Source organism: Parus major, chromosome 6 (genome assembly GCF_001522545.3).
Source record: "Parus major isolate Abel chromosome 6, Parus_major1.1, whole genome shotgun sequence".
Classification (NCBI taxonomy): domain Eukaryota; kingdom Metazoa; phylum Chordata; class Aves; order Passeriformes; family Paridae; genus Parus; species Parus major.
This window is the reverse complement of record NC_031775.1, coordinates 10,176,622-10,193,306: the sequence shown is the minus strand read 5'-3', so window position 1 is coordinate 10,193,306 and position 16,685 is coordinate 10,176,622. Positions and strand designations below refer to the sequence as shown.

The 16,685-nt window shown below is 41.9% G+C and overlaps 2 protein-coding genes across 2 annotated transcripts; both read left to right on the top strand.

The window, feature by feature from the left end:
• The first annotated feature begins 3,437 nt into the window (after positions 1-3,437).
• LOC117244650 (collagen alpha-1(I) chain-like) lies at positions 3,438-4,670 on the top strand. The gene has a single exon (XM_033515703.1). The coding sequence runs from the start codon at positions 3,438-3,440 to the stop codon at positions 4,668-4,670; it is 1,233 nt and encodes a 410-aa protein (XP_033371594.1).
• VDAC2 (voltage dependent anion channel 2) lies at positions 4,052-16,237 on the top strand. Its single transcript, XM_015633482.3, has 9 exons — positions 4,052-4,205; positions 7,834-7,905; positions 8,877-8,926; positions 11,079-11,231; positions 11,321-11,373; positions 11,811-12,038; positions 13,271-13,421; positions 14,317-14,374; positions 15,195-16,237. Exons 2-9 carry the CDS (start codon positions 7,839-7,841, stop codon positions 15,284-15,286), a joined length of 852 nt encoding a protein of 283 aa, XP_015488968.1. The 5' UTR covers positions 4,052-4,205; positions 7,834-7,838; the 3' UTR covers positions 15,287-16,237.
• The last annotated feature ends 448 nt before the right edge of the window (positions 16,238-16,685 follow it).

Genomic DNA, 16,685 nt, shown 5'->3' with positions numbered 1-16,685 from the left:
TACTATAAATAACCCTAAAGTTCTCTCATCTCTAGGAAGAGAGGTTTTTTCCTTCTTTTATCCTTGGGGCGGTTTCTCATGTCTCTCTGTTCAAGCTTCTCATAGGATTACAGCTTTTCAGCATCTACACACTCCAACACGAGCAACCTTTTCTCATGAGCTGTGGGTGAATGCCATATCCCCCCATGACCTTCATGAATTACAGGGAAAAAACAAAGTCTGATATATCAAAAACATATCTTCACCGTAGTCTTACAAAGAGAATTTCAGCCCAAGACCAAGGTATCTCCTCAATCCCCTCCTAACTAGAATTTGACTCCTTCTTTACTGACTTTAGTGTCGCATGTTATTTTCTCTAAGCATCTTCATCCTTTCCTTTTACTGACTCGGGAGAGAATTTGTGTTCGTAGGTTCATTTGTTCTCAAGATTTATCAACTAAAGCAGTTTTATAGAGTCCTGCAGCACTGAAAGGTTGCTCTCATCCAGGATGTGCCTCGGGGGGATCGCTCACCGTGCCGGCTCCACTTCACTCGGCGCTTTTCTTCATACGGAGTGCCGAAGACAAGAAAAGCTGCTGCTGCCGTTTTTGTCTTTCTGTCCGCTGCATAGTTGGCTAAAAGCAGCTAAACAAACAAAGTTCATTGCGAGCCATTCCGAGGCAGCCCCAGCCGTGAGCTGTTGTCCTGGCCACGTGGCCGCTCCTGGACCAGGTCGATGGTGACCACTCCAGCCATGGCCAGCGTTGATCCCGGAGTAAAACAAAGTTCATTTGCGAGCCATGCTGAGATGGCCACGGGGTGCTGCCCTGGCTGCACTGTCCCAGTGGCGTGGCTGCCTGCGGGGTGGCACTGCCCGGCAAACTTACCCGAACCACACGCTGACAGGGCCATGCGAACCCAACCCAACCCAACCCAACCCGGCCCGGCCCGATGTGACCCGGCCGTGTGGGACCGGCCCGGCCCGATGTGACCCGGCCGCGTGGGACCGGCCCTGCCACTCAGCTCCTCAAAGGCCGGAACTCGAGGGGGCGTTCCCGGCCTTTGCTCACTTTTAAAGGTGCTTTGCCATGGAGGCGTGTTTAACTCTTCTAACTGGTTCAACTGGGTGTCAATCTTCAGACCTAGGCAGCTGATTGGCTCTTCAGAACTAGGCAGCTGATTGGCTGTAGCGGGTCCCCCAGGGGCCCACCCCTCCAACTGAAGCCCAGGGGCCCACCCCTCCAACTGAAGCCCAGACGCCGTTAAACCACCACGGCAGCCCACTCCTGCAAGAAACAGCCGAAGGACAAGATCAGCTTAAATGGTACCTCCATTTGCAACTAAGGGGTTTATCTGATTCCGAACAGGCTATACAGCCGTATGTAATTCTTGAATGGCTGGATTTCTCATCCACAAGCCTGTCTAGTTTCCCCTAGAGCCCATATAAACATTTAGCTTCTTGTGTCAGGTGGTTCCACTGGATTGCACTCATTCGTAGAAAAAACCCTTGGCTTCATTTGTTCGGAATTTGTTTCTGGGTAGCTTCAACGATTTTCCACCCTACTGGTTACACTTTGATAATCTCTGCTATATCTCCTGAATCAGTTTGTTTCAGAATGAGGAGTCCTAAATCACTTAGCTGTTCATTGCCAGACCGTTTGTAAGGCTTCTCCACTGAATCTCCAACTGAAGGTCTGCAGCCCGGGCGGACAGCAAACAATGACTTAAGGCTCGTGTCAAAAGTGATCGTAAGTTATCTAAACTTTCTGGTGGACACTGGTAGGTACTGTACTGTAGCCACATTCTCTCTTTTTGTTGCTCACATACACTACTTCAGTAATTATGATTATAAACTGTGGAGAGAGAAGCAGAATTTGTGTTCACATGGCACACAGAGACCTGTGGGTTGTTCTTCTCCAAGTGGTATCAGTAAAACATGTGAGTGATGTCAGTTATACAGAAATATGGCTGTATTCATACAAAATGGTAACTGTTCAACTGCAACTGGCCCCAAAACCTGAGAGCTGCTGAATTTCAATAGAAATCCAGCCCATTCAGAGGGAGTGCACCTACTCCTAAGTAAGGTGTGTGCACTGAATCGTATGAGGAGATTACTATGAAGAAAAGTCCAGAGTAATTCAGAAGGCTTGCTACTGCAGACTACTGAAGCTGTGCCTTTTTGGTGCTCTGAGCTTTAGTAGATATGCTGAAAGAAATAAGGCAGGGGCAGAGGAAGAGTGAGTAGAAAACACTGGCAGGCGGAGGCTGTTGCTACGGAAGCCTGGAACAACAGTGCAGTGGAGTTTGTGTGCTGTTGTCTGTCTCAGATTGTTGCTTCTGCCTTGTCTCACAAAGCAAGTGGTTCATTGCTTTTTTTTGCTTTGGACAGGGCAGTAATTGCTTTCATAAACTGCTAAAAATAAAGCAAACCATTGCTAAAATATTAATGTTTAAAGAAAAAAAGAAGGTAGAATGCTGATATCTCTTAGAAGCAACTGAACATTTATTCAGAATGGATTTGTAGGTCTGGTATGAATAAGAAATGCTTGTCTTTAAATAATGAGCAACCTATTCCACAATCTACTTTTACTTAATCAGATCTCTATTTATTCCTAATGTATATTTCCATGTAGGATAAGAGACACTGGATTTCCTTTCTACTGTTATTTATTTTCTCAGTATGTGGCTTTTTTAAACTGTCAAAATGAAACATCTCTTGGTCTTTTGATGTAAAAGCATTGGACTTGCACACAGACAAAAAAAATCTGTTGCTTATCTTTTGATATAACAAGCAGATGCTGACTGGCATTATATTGCTGCTAATCTGCTTTCTTCTTAATATCCTGGACAATTATTCTTGTACCATGTGTTCTGGAAAATGAATTGTCCTATTAAGTATTTTTCATATCACACAAATATATTTTTTATTTGTAAATGAATTTTACTTTCTTGAAGAATTTGAGATCATGTCATAATCCAAGCAAGGAGAGAAGCTTGTGAATTTTAGAAATGGTTATTCTGCGGTTCCTTGGCCTTGTAATGGTCTGTCTGCACTGGGGATTCCTCCTGCAGAGCTGTGCAGTGGCTGCTGCACAACGGTTGTGTGCCTGTGTTCTCCCGCTATGATTTATGGTCAGACAGCACTATCTAGGAAAGGTTTCTGAGGGTTATTGCCTGAGACACGCTGTGCTTTTATGAGGGGTGTCTGTGGGTGGTGACTGGAAGAGGTAAAAACGGAGCGTAGGCAATTGGAAAGTCTGCGGCACCTTGTCTCCCGGAGGCACCAAACCATGTTAGATGGAGCATAATTGCCAGACCAGTAATGGGCCAGCCATCCTGCGGGGTGTGTCCCTGTGCGTGTGTGCCCTTCGGGCAGCAGCAGCAGCACATCGTGCGAGGTGCGAGGTGTTCAGTGGCAGCGGGGCAGCAGAGGCGAGCAGCCCTGTGGGCACTGCGTCATGGCCCAGCGCAACGCGAGCGCTGTTCCCTGTGGAGGGGAAACGGCTCCTGGGGCTCCTTCAGGAGCGAGGCCTGCGCCCGGCAAGCGCCGTCTGCATAGAGGCCCACGGCTCTCCGCGGCTGGCCCCGGCTGCAGGGCTTCTCCAGTCCGTGTGCCAGGACGGGAGGCGGGTGGGCCCTGGGAGGGTGACCGGCATTTTCCCGGAAGGGCAGGGGCCCCTGGATCCTGTATTAGGTACTGTCCAGGGCCGCCCGTCCCCAAGGAGAGAGGAACTTTGCCCTGCGGGCCTCAGGGCGGAAGGTTCCCGGGTGTGGCCGCTACGGCCGCTGTGGGGCCCCTCCCGCCCCCCGGGCGGCCCCAGCCCGTCCGTCCGCCCGCCCGGCCTCGCCCCCCCCGCAGGCCCCGCCCCCCCGCAGGCCCCCGCCGCCGCCGGGGCTGCCCTCCCGAGCGCCTGCCGGGGCGCGGCGTAGCCGTCCGGTTCCTGGCTCGGGGCCGCGGCGCCGCCCGCCGCTGCCGAGCTCTGGGCCGCGGGCGCCGGCGCCTCCCGCGGGGCGCGTGGTGGTGTGGCGCGGCGGGCGGGGCAGGCGGCGGGCGGGGCGGCCCCGGCGCGCCGGGGTCCTGCGCGGCGGCGGCGGCGGGCGGGCGGATCGGTGTCTCCTTCACTTCGCCCTCCAGTGCCCGCGGCTGCAGCAGCGCGGCCTCCGCACGGCCCCACCCGGCAGCCACCGGCCCCGGCCTCGCTCCGACGCCCGCCCGCGACACGCAGGTGCCGGTCTCGGCCGCGACCGGCCCCGCGGGGCAAGGGGGGGCGGGCGGGGCTCGCCCGGCGGCAAACGGGTCTGGGGCCGCGTGGGCCGGGGGTGGCGGGGCCGCGGGCGAGTCCCAGCGCTCCCGGGTTCGGCGGGGCGGGCGGGGGGCTCTCCGCGCGCGCTGCCCTCGCGGCCCCGCGGCCGGGCTCGGGTGCGCGAGGCGCCGAGGACGGGAGGGTCAGGCCGGGATGCCCAAGATGGCCGCGCCGAGCGGGTCGGTTCACCTTGCGGCGGGGCGGGCGGCGCGCCTGGCGCTGGGCCTGGGGCCACCGCTCGGCCCGGCCCGGCCCTGCCCTGCCCTTCCCGGGCTGCGGCCGCATCCCCTCTCTCCCTTCGCTGCCCTTCCACTCTGGGAGGCGCTGCTTTACTACCCCCGCTATCGCTTCCTGAGCCCGAAGTCCATTTCCAGACCTTGTCCTTAAAGTTTCTTTATTGGCCTGGCCAATATTAGGCTTGCGTGTTCACGTCCGGTCTGTGAGTAGGGAGAGAGTTAATGCAAGGGTAAGGAGGTGGCTTTTCTCTTTTTTAAGCTCTGGGTAGTGTCAGTGTAAGCCTGAAGGTCACCGTGTGTTCGATGCGTTTTAACAAACTAATTTTTAAATAATCTCAATTTTTTTTTGTTGCTATTTTTGGGATACTGGAATAATTTTGGTGGAGTTGTTGATTTTTAAAATTGTATGAGTACAGTTCTTTTTTGTGTACTATAGGCTGATATAGTTTGTAGTTTGATCTTGAATATCTTGAGATCTTAAAGTTGTTAGAAATCCTAATAGAGGTTTGTGGCATTCCTTAATTGTAGGGCATGAGAGTTTTGAAATATTACCTCCAAGGAGAACTGTGACATAGTAATTCAGATAATGTTAATACATTTTTCTGTTCTTGGAGTGATTATTTTTTTCTTTTTATCACAGAAGAAAGCATGATTTTGACTCTCGAGTAACAGATCAATTAAACTCTTTCCACCACGGTGGCATGAAACAAAGATTAGGGTGGAGCTCTCACTGGGTTCAAGTATATTCTGTATTTGAAGTCGATTATTTTGCAGTTTTTATAACGAACCTCTAGTTGCTAAATTGTGCTTATTGTTTAGTCACTTCTGATTAGTCATTTTTAAGTGAAAGATGCTTCAGAATAGGGTTGAAAAAATTACTTGTGATTATAAGAATTTGCAAGCCTAGCTAACATTTGAGGACACAGGACTGATTTTTTTATGGCCCTGTTTTCATTTAATGAGCATTCTGATGGTGCACTGGTTTATCAGGCATTAAGTACATCTGAAATTAACTCTTGGTTTCCTGTTTTGTCCTCATCCATCCCTGTCACTATTACAGTATAGTATTAGAACAGCAGTGTGACAGTTGTACTCTACTTCAACATTTTATTACAAAACTTGCATTTGTAGGCTGGAATGTCTGACAAATACTGGCTGGTTTCCCTGAAGTGGTAGGGATGCTTAACTAGGCCAGATAAAATGGCCACATCATTTTTACTGTAATAATCCTCTGAATTTTGACACAGATACAAGTTTGTTAACTTCTCAGGACATTTCTGCTTAGCATAAATCTCTTGTCTGTACTGGTTGTCTGGTCAGATTGGAAACATTGAAAACAAAAGGGAAAAGCACATTTATTTACAGTGTAAAAGTATGTCTGTGGCAAAGGCTAATAAAAAACTTCAAAACTAGAAATAATAATTTTCCTGGCGATGCTAGTTAGTGGCAAGTTCTATTCATTTGAGGAAATGTGCAGCAAAACCTCTAGAATATGTTAAACTGAAGAATTGTACAGTTGCTGTGCAGCAGAACTCTACAGGCAAGAGTTGTCACACTCCCTTGTAATTTGGTCTATCAGCTGCTGCTTTTTATGGAATAAATAACAGGAATAATTCAATGGCTTGTCACTGGGATTAGGGTCTGTTCTGTACACTTGAACTTGGGCTAAGCTTTAAAATTCAGATGCTTTAAGCCATTTTCATGTTGCTTTTAAAAAAAAAATAATGTTTAGTTTACTCCATGGAAAACCAAATTTGTTCTTGAGCAAGTGATAGATGTCTTGATATAGTGACCTGGTAGTAGAGTTTACACATCTTAGCTAAAGAAGTTTCTCTGAATTTGTGTGTATGTATGTGAAATGGAATGCAAATGTTTCTCAGAGGAGGTTGAAATTATCCCCTTAGGGCATTAGGTTGTTGAAGTAGGGTACACTGGAAAACTGCGTTATGAATTGTAGAAAAATAAGAAACAGTCTTCTGCCTTCCCATTGATTGCTAGGGGAGTTTGGTTTTTCTTTTAAATAGTAGCAGTTCATACAATTTAGCTGTGTATGGGAGGTATAATTAGGGTTTGGAAGTTAACATGTGAGAACACTGCCCTTGTTATTTTTCAAGTTCCAGAGATCATTTCTTCATTTACATAAAAAGAAAAAAAGCAAATCAATCCACCACACAAAAGGAAGATAAAAAGTCAATTATATTAATCTGAATCTCTCAGCTAAACAAATGTGACAAATCAGTTTGAGAAGATTTTTGTTTGTATGTGTTTAGCCTTTTCATGGCCTTGTCTTGCTATATTTTCCCCCCTCCCCTCCCCCCTCCCCTTTCACAGCATGGGGGAAATTATTAATATGCTCTGTTTTCGATATTTCACAACTTTGAAATACAGGGCCTCTGTAACAGCAGCCTCTTGCTATTGAAATCATGGGAAAACAGTCTTTCAAGGAGATACAGATAAGAGTGTATCTTCCCAGGGAGGAGAGTGATATGGGCCTGGGTGAGCCCTTAGCCTGGTGTTTGTCCATGGGGCCAGAGAGCTGGGCCACAGCTCATCGGCACTGACAGCTTCTTTAACAGCGAGGTTGCCAGCAGCTCCCTATCTGAGAAAGGCACTTGTTAAGAGATCTCTTCTCACAGACCCCACACTCCTCCTGCTTGGATGTTTTAAACTAACAGCACAACTTCCCAAACTTAAACTCTTGTATGTTACCAGATTGATTGCTGGTTAAATGGCATTAGATCATCTTTAAATTGTATGTCTGCCATGTAAAATATGGGGCAAAAACGATGTTAGAGAGCAGATATGCTCCCTTTTTACATTTTCAAACCTAAAACCATGTGTATACTTCCAGATAGTTTTCATAAGCATGTGTCAACTTTGACTTTGTAGAACTTCAGGGAATAAGTGTCTCCATTACAGGTTGTTAGATTTCTGGTGTCCGGGTTTTTGGCAGTAACTATGCCAACTCTGGAAATGTGAGTTATTAGTTAATTTCTGGTAATGGAAGACATATGGAGAAATCTACCTGAAAAATTAAGAGCTGGGTGGTCTTGTAATGCCTTTTCTCTGCAATGCCTCTTCTCTGCATAAGCTGAGAAAATATCTCATGTTCCCAGTGACCTTCACTGAAAATCTGTGTGTTTCACAGAATACTGTAGTATCATATCAATTAATTTTAAATATATCATTATATCTATTAATTGCTATTATGTAGATGAATCTTCCTTAAATACTATTGTGAAATAATTGTGGTAGCATTTTTTCATGTGTGCAGTGGCAAAAGGTTGTTTATTAATTAGCCATTTACCTTTCAGCTCCAATGGCGATTCCTCCATCATACGTAGACCTTGGCAAGCCTGCCAGAGATATCTTCAATAAAGGATATGGTAAGAATAGTACCTTCTGTAAGCAGTATTTGAGGTGCAACAATAAATTGCCTTTTTAAGTCTGTATGGAAAATTGAATGATCAAATGCCAGTGGTTTTGGGGAGAAGGAAGGTGTGCTGTGTTTATGTCTTTACCACCAGCTAACAGATCATTGAAGGCTTTTTGTGGGCTGTTTCGATGTGAATGGTAAATCTTACTGCTCAAGCCACATAAGAGTCAGAGGTGTACAAATATGCAAGAATGTAAGCAGCAAGTGTAGTTTAACTTAGGAGCTCACTTAATTTACTGGTCTGTCTGTGCCACAACATTTGTTGATACAGAAAGGGTTACATGCCATTGTAATGTTTTAGCCTTTTTTTGGACTAGAAAGAGGAATGGCTATTGGGATAAAGAATTCTTCCAGCATCTTAAGATGCTTTGATACCAGACAGCTGCATAGTTAAATCATTCTTTGTTACAGCACTGTTTCTTTCTGGTCTTAAGAAACAGATTTTTTTTCCTCTGAGACTGTTGCTCACCTTCTGGATAACAATGTGAATTGACACTCCCACAAAACCCACTTATATTACAGCTCCAGTGGTTGTGTATTTCCCAGTTACTTTGCTTTTACAGTTTTTTACTTTGAGATATTTTGTCTTGGTGCTTAAAGAGGCATTTTATGCATTGGGATAGCCCTTTAAAAGACATTGACTATAAAAACTGTTCAATTTCAGGAACAGAAAATAATGAATTTCATTTGGTAGTTAAACATACTCATGTAGAACTGAGAGGCACTTCCTGCCTTGTTTTGGAGAGGCCTCCTTTACCTCCTGTAGCATCTAAAAGTTGTACATTGCTGAAGTCAGTCTATAGCTGTTTATGTATATATATATAGTACACTGCTGAGACTGCCTGAAAGACTAGCTTATTGAAAAATGTGCAGGGCCTTGGTTAAGGCCTAATCATGTAACTTTGACTTGTGTTTTTTAAGGTTTTGGATTAGTGAAACTGGATGTGAAAACAAAATCTGCAAGCGGTGTGGTGAGTTTAAGTAACTTTTATTAATTATATTTTTTTCTAGCTGTGTTTTGATAGTTAATTAAAACGGGCACATATCAGGTGCTGTTAAGTATTTCATAGCTTATATGAATGATAAATATCTGGTGTTAGATAACTTCAGAAGCTCCCTAAAGATCTGAATGTATCAGGAATATTGCCTTGTTCAGTAATCTTTGTATAATAAAAGGGCCTATTACATGTCCCTGGTTTTACACGTGAAGGTGAACAAATAAAGTATTTTAATATACCAATTACAGTATACAGATTTTGTTTCTGAAGTACCTTGTGGTACTGTTCAGTGGAAATTTCTGGCATCTTGATTCTTGTATGAAGTAGTTCGCATTGAATAAGCATGTTGAACCTTTGACTCCTCTAGGTACTAAGGCATTGCATAGTGTTCCATGCAAGATGTCTTGGTCATGCAAGCAGTACCTCCTGTAACTTTTATCTGTTTCTAGAGCAGACTTTGCAAGATGTAAAGGTAGATTTATTTTCCTTTTCTCCCCATAACTGGAGCCTGAGCAGCATAACTTGCTGTTAGAAACAAGGTTCATGAGTTATATGCTCTGTTTTTTCTAGAAGTCTGTATTCCAACTGAAACACAGTTTGCAAGAGCCCTATTAGAGAAGTTATTCTTACTGTAGCTTGTTTCATTGGAGGACTACCAGTTATGCTGGTAAAACTTGCTGAAAAATCCAAGCCTTAATATGAATCCTGTATCAGTTATAAGCCATCCTTCCCAGGAGGAGAAACTGCAGGCATGTATGTACTACAGATGTTTCGAAGCAGAGATAAGAGATGATATAATAATTTGCTTATCTATCCTAAAGCTATTACCCTAATGGTTACAGTCACATAGACCCTGTGCAGTAGGAGTAGCACAAAGCAAGAAGTTAAAGCTGAAGGTCTTTGTGTAATTCCCACCCCTTGCCAAGAAATAGGCCTACTAGAATTACACAACTGTGTATGGTATAGTGGGTCACTAACATAATACAAGTAAATGTCTTGGATGTGGTCAAACTTAATCAACCTCCATTAAAGAACAGTCTCATGTTTGTTTTGTGCTCTTGGGGCTTTTTCTGTAAGAGTGCTTAAGGATTTGTGATTTCAAATCTGTGTTTTCTTCTGGAGAAGGTGAGTGTGAGAAGTCTCTGTTTGAAAATAATGTTGTGTATGGAGGAAGACAGAGATCAGAATGTTTATATGTTTTAAAAAGTTGAAATAATGGACTTCTTAAATCATAAGCGGAATTATACTTCACTGGAAAGAGCTCTTTAATAGGTATTTGCAAACCTGGCTTCCACTTCTAATTACTTTCAGTTTTTGGATAGTTATACACAGAGGCTATTAATTCTTCTTTGTGAGAATCCAAATAGTGAGAGACATCAGTGATTACTTCCTTTAATAAAAAATTGTGAGTGATACTGTTAGGTTCTGAGTTACTTTGAAGAATTCCAGGTCAGATCATACCATACTATAAACCCAGCCTGTTTGCTTAGCTCCCACTTCATTGAACCAAAGTGCCAGTAAAAGGTGTGCCTATGGCTGGTGTGAAAGGCTAGTGCATTGAGCAGACTAAGAACTCTGAAATCCAGTTAAAACCCCAACCCAAACAAAAAAACAAACCACCCACCCCCAGTTCGAAAAATTATTCCGTTCTATGACATTTTACAGTTGCAGACTGTCTTTGGGGATGGTTGACAAGAGTAATGAAAATACATACGTGATTCATAAAGAATTTTACTGGAGCTGTAATATGTTCCTAATAGTGTTTTTGGCTCATGGTTTGATTTTTAAGTTGCTCATTGGGAGTATCAAACTGAACCTTACATTTCAAGAATTTGTTGCTGCTTTAGAGGAGAATCCTTATGGTGGCTAGTGTCTTTGGAGTTAATTTGCCACCCTGTATGTTTTATAATAGTGGTAGGAACACTGCAGTTGAGATGGGGATTGTGGGGAGGCCTCCATGTGGGCATGAGTCATTAATTCTTCTTGGCAGTGCTATTCTCCCTTCTTCCCTGCAAGTTGTCTACTGATTTTAATTTTTTTCCATATAATAACAAGATCTTAGTGCTTGCTGAAGGAAACATTGTGTAATGCTTTCAGGATCACATGTATCTTCTGTGCTTTTTAGGAATTCACAACATCTGGTTCATCGAACACAGACACTGGAAAAGTGAATGGGAGCTTGGAGACCAAATACAAGTGGGCTGAGTATGGTCTGACTTTCACAGAAAAATGGAACACGGATAACACTCTGGGAACAGAAATTGCAATTGAAGATCAGGTAATAGATTAGGAGAATATTTATTTATTTTACCTCTGGGTAAGAACTGAATTTATAGCTTTATCTTATCTTCTCCCCCATTCAATTAGATTGCCAAAGGCCTGAAGTTGACATTTGATACAACTTTCTCACCAAATACAGGGTAAGAATTGTTAACTTTTTTACCTTGCTTAGGGTGAAACAGCACCCATGGTCCATTGATCTGGTCTGTGGTATTGACAGAGCTGTTTCTATGGTCTACTGTTGATCCAGCTTAGCAAATCCCAGTGCTGAAGGCTTCTGCTCTTTACCATGACATCACTGTGGGGCTAATATTGCACATTTCACAACTGTGCTTATTTTCTGGGGTAGAAATACCTGGAAGATTGCAGGAAATGTTAAACTGCTGCTACATTCATCAGAAAATACCTGTTTGCTATAGCCCTGGGTGCTCTGGATGGGCTGGCTTTTGCCTGGGCCAGGGGATTGCCTGTGCAAGGTGTTTAGATGAATTATGTAGAGTCAAAGGGCTTGAATTTGGCAGGTTGTTGAGGAATATCATGTATACTTGTCTCAAGATAACTCTTATCTCTGTTTCAGGAAGAAAAGTGGTAAAATTAAGTCAGCTTATAGACGTGACTGCGTAAACCTGGGTTGCGATGTTGACTTCGATTTTGCTGGGCCTGCAATCCATGGTTCAGCTGTCTTTGGTTATGAAGGCTGGCTTGCTGGTTATCAGATGACTTTTGATAGTGCCAAATCAAAATTGACAAGAAATAATTTCTCTGTGGGTTACAAGACTGCAGACTTCCAACTGCACACTAACGTGTAAGTACTGAAAACTTCTCCAGCTGAACAGAAGCAGGCTTTTTTTTACCTTTTCTTCTAGTTAAAATATAAATGCTTGAAATATCAAAAGGTGCTTACAAGGTCATTAATGGAGTGCATTTTTCAGTAGGAAACGAAATAAATGTAAACGATACTTTGTATCTCTTCTTTTCAAAACATTAAGCAGCTTTGACTGGTTAGCACTTGCAGCATATGTGATACAGCTTGCCAAATACTGAAGTATATGCAGTTTGGAAGTGCAATACTTCAGTTATGCAGAACTGATCATAATGCTTTTTCTGGCTAGCCAATTATATTGAATTTGTTTCAGATTACAATTTAAGGCCAGTAGATTTGTAAGAGGTAGTAATTAGTGTTGCACTAATGCTGTATTAGTTTCTAGAGCAAGACTAGAGCTGTACTTCTGGCTTTTTGTGAAGGCTTATCTTCTTGCCTGTCAGGGATTAAGAATGCATGAAACAATGTAAATAAATGTAAAACATCTTTCTTCAGACTTCCTGCCTTTAAGAAGGAACTTACTTAACTTACTAACTGAAGTTAGTAAGATCTAACTTCAGAGCAATCTGATCAAAACCTACTGAAAAACAGTAATTTGTTTTCAGTCCAATTTTAATTTGTTTTCTATCCAAATTAATAAAATTGGTGGAATTCTAGTGTGTTTAGATAGTTAAAAATTTTTGCTTTTGGGGGGAAAGCGTGGGGATTATAGCTGTCTGAATTCATGGAAATTGAGGAATATATGAGAAAATTGTAAACTACTTTATAAGTCTGGGCTGTAAAAATTCCACTTCAATTTACTATGCAAGACATTGTGACAGATTTTTGAAAGGTCATCCATTTCTCTAGGAGCTTCACGTATTCAATAATCATATAATTCAGAAGGCCCATTTTGTAACCATTAACACATATTGGTCAGTTTTGTAGGGATGTGATCTGGAATTTTGTTCCAGAGCTTTGTTTGACAGTTAACATGAGAATTAATTGTACCACTCTGAAATACCTTTTTATTTCCATGAATTACCGCCATTTAATTTTGCCTTGAAGCCTTTGTTCACCTTTGTTCCCCTTTTCTTGTCAAAAAATGTGAAACAACTCAAACTTTTGAAATTCTTATTTGAATAAAAATTTGAAGTAGTAAAGAAAAAAAGGGGGGGGGGAAAGAGGAGTGGATTATGCAAATAGGAAACTAACTTTTGTCTTAATTTGTGCAGCAATGATGGGTCTGAATTTGGTGGGTCAATTTACCAAAAAGTCAGTGACTGTCTTGAAACTGCTGTAAACCTGGCCTGGACAGCAGGTAGCAACAGCACTCGCTTTGGCATCGCAGCTAAGTACAAGTTGGATTCCACTGCTTCTGTTTCAGTAAGTATGGCTGTAACCTGAAGGGTTGTGCAAAGTATGCTGTATTTGCAGTTGCTGTGACTCTGTGTGTTTTTAGTACAAAATAGGCTGGGAGGCCTTGTAGGAATTTATTCTTACAGTCCAGGCAATTACAGTTCAACCAGCAATATTTAAATTCTGTAATGTTGCTTATAGCAAAGTCTTGTACAATCTGTCAAATGTGCTTATGTTAGAGGTCCTACTGTATTTATTAAAAGAAAAACACAATTTAAAAAAAAAGTTTGTGTCTGATTCTGTAAGTTTACAGAATTTTTTTTTTAAACTAGTTTTTGGGGAGCTTTGCCACATTCTCATGCTAAGAACTCTGTCAGTACTGGTTAAAAGTTGCTAAGCAGCAACGTTTCCTGTGTGTTACAAAGTTGGAATAATTCTGTTGAGGAAGTGATGCAAAGTGAGAGAAATAATTTTGTAAATAGTGTTTATGATGATATTACAAAATGTTTGTTGCATACTGATTGGACTTGGAAGATACTAATTCTTGCATAATAATATTAACATGGAAGAGTCTTCTGATGTGGCATTTTTTGGGAGACTGGTGTAAATGTGTCTGGCCTTCTGTAAAAGGGGAAGCAGTGAAGTTCATCTGCGAAACTGCGTTCCAGTAACAGTTCTCCCTGCCCTTACAGTCTCTCTGCTCTTAAATATGTTATTGTTTCAAAATATGTTACTGCTTCAGCTGTAAGAGCATAGCTGGAAGGAGCTAATTCAACAAACACAGGCATACTGAAAGAACATATAAAATTTGAGTAAACTGTGATAAACAGCAGTGTTATCAGTTATTCTAGATTCTGAATGGTAGCAAATAACTAATCAGTTACAACATTTCAGTTGCCTTTTGCTTTTTTTTTTTTTTTAGGCAAAAGTGAACAATTCTAGTCTAGTTGGAGTGGGTTATACCCAGACCCTGAGGCCAGGTAAGAGCTATCATGTGAATTATGTCACATATATCTTCTGTGAATCCTAAAGAAAATAATTGTGATCTCTGCATTTATATGCATTTTTTTGCCTTCAGAATATTTTTTCTTTGAAGGCTGAGTAGATATTTTACAGTAGCTTCAGTCATACATCACACCTTTATCTAAACAAGACAAATGCTATTATTGTATCTAATGGTATTAATACACTATATTCTTCACTGATCTGTGTAGGAGTGGACTGTATTACATTTGACAACTTAGCTTTAGGCTAGGCAAAGCAACTTTTTTGGCACTGCTTTGTCCAGTCATACTGTTGAATGATAGCAAGTCTTCAAATTATGATTAATTGTCAAAACCCCATAATTGCTGCTCTTCATATTTAGTAAGAAAACCCTCCACAACTTAACTTGTTCTACTTAAGTTATGAAAGCACCTGTTAAGACTGTGTTATCATTGTTTAGTTCCTTATTTGAAAAATCTAGTTTCATTCCAAACTTTTATAGGTAGGAGTGTCTGTCTATGCAGAGTTTTCCTCCTCCTTTGCATGTGTTAATGCAGGAAAGGAGAACTCTTGTGTATTTAGCAATTAGAGACTTTGTATATTGACTTTATAACTGTTAACAAAAATCATAAAGCTTTCTTCATGTGACTAACTTTCAGTAGATTTCATGGGTAAATGTATTCTTCTCTAAAAATCTTCAGAGGAAAGCAATTGTATAAAAAGAGAGCTACAACTGGGACTTGTAATGACTGAGGTTAAGTTGTAAGTTGAAAGCTACTGTGTGTGATGTAAACATGCTGCTTAAAAATCTTACAGGTGTGAAGCTTACACTGTCCGCCCTGATAGATGGAAAGAGCATCAATGCTGGTGGCCATAAACTTGGTCTTGGCCTGGAATTGGAAGCTTAAAAAGGTGAAGAAACTGCTGCAGACAAGGGATATCAGAAGAATTTGGCCTTAAAATGTATTTCCAATGTGACCAGCAGGCTTATTTTCCAGGAAAGATGACCTAGAACAAGAGCTGTATTTGAAGTATTTAGACAGTTACTTGTTAGCTGGTTTCTAGTTAAATTGGTTACCCATCTAGTTAAAATTCTGCATTAGTGCAGTCACTTAAACATTATTTAAATGTATTTAACTGTTTAATGCGCTACCCACAAATAATGAAATAGACATTTATGAAAACTGTACAATTGTGTGCATGTTTGTTTTTATGTTCCTTTTAACATTCGATATTGCCATTGAATGAAAAATGGATCAGTGGATGTTTTGAAATGAGGTCAACAATTTTGTTGAATGACCTGAACTAGAAGTACATTTGGTATCCCAGGACAAATTATGAATAAAACAAGTACACACACATACTTGTGCCTCAGATATTTTAAGAGTAAAGATATGAGGGTAGTGCTCAGTTAAGTTTAAACTTTAAGTAATCCAAGAAGTAGTGCTCTGTACCTTTGTGCAATTAAGGACCCCCACGCGTGACAATACTGAATATAGGTGAACAGTTGGATTCCTCAAGCAAATTGAATGTGCTTTTCTGTCAGGTAAGGTTTGTCACAACACAATGGCTTAATTCCCCCTGTGATCCACGGGCGAGATCTACTGTGTTCCTAGTTGGCCTCCTGATGCAAAAAGTGCAGATCGATGTACTTGGCACACTGAGACATATAAGAAATGTTCCTTGAAAAACCTCACCACAAACACACCTTTTGCTTATATTTGTATGAAGTGAGATGTATCTCTGCAATTGAATGTAACAGTGTAATGGTATAACAGCCTGCTTATCCCAACTGCTGTGAGAGGTTTCTGCTTAAAATGACTGAAATAAAGACAATTTTAAATGGAGATGGAGGAAAATGCATCTGATCTTGCTTTCCCTTTAACTAATAGTTCTTGGCAGATACCCATTTTAAGTTCAGAAACTTGCAGAATAATGGAAAAACTCACGTGTTTTTCCAGAATAGTAATAAGCGAGAATAGAAGTATGAGGGGTACTTTGTCTGTGAACCTAACATCCCTGAAGGCTGAACTAGTTGTGAATGCTTTTAATGTGGAATATATTAAATGTAGTTGGACATGTAGTTGCACTGCTTACATTTAAGAGTTGGAATTTACTGAGCTCGGAGGAGCGCCTGGAGCCTACTTCTTAAGGTACGCTCTTAGCTGTGAAGGGTGTTTTGATACTTAGTTTTGCAGTCAAGTGGTTCACAGCAGCTCTCTTCATAGTGCAGGTGACTGGCTTATGGTCAGGAAGCTCTCTGGTTTGGAAATATTATCGGTTGATACTGGATTAAAATTAATGCCC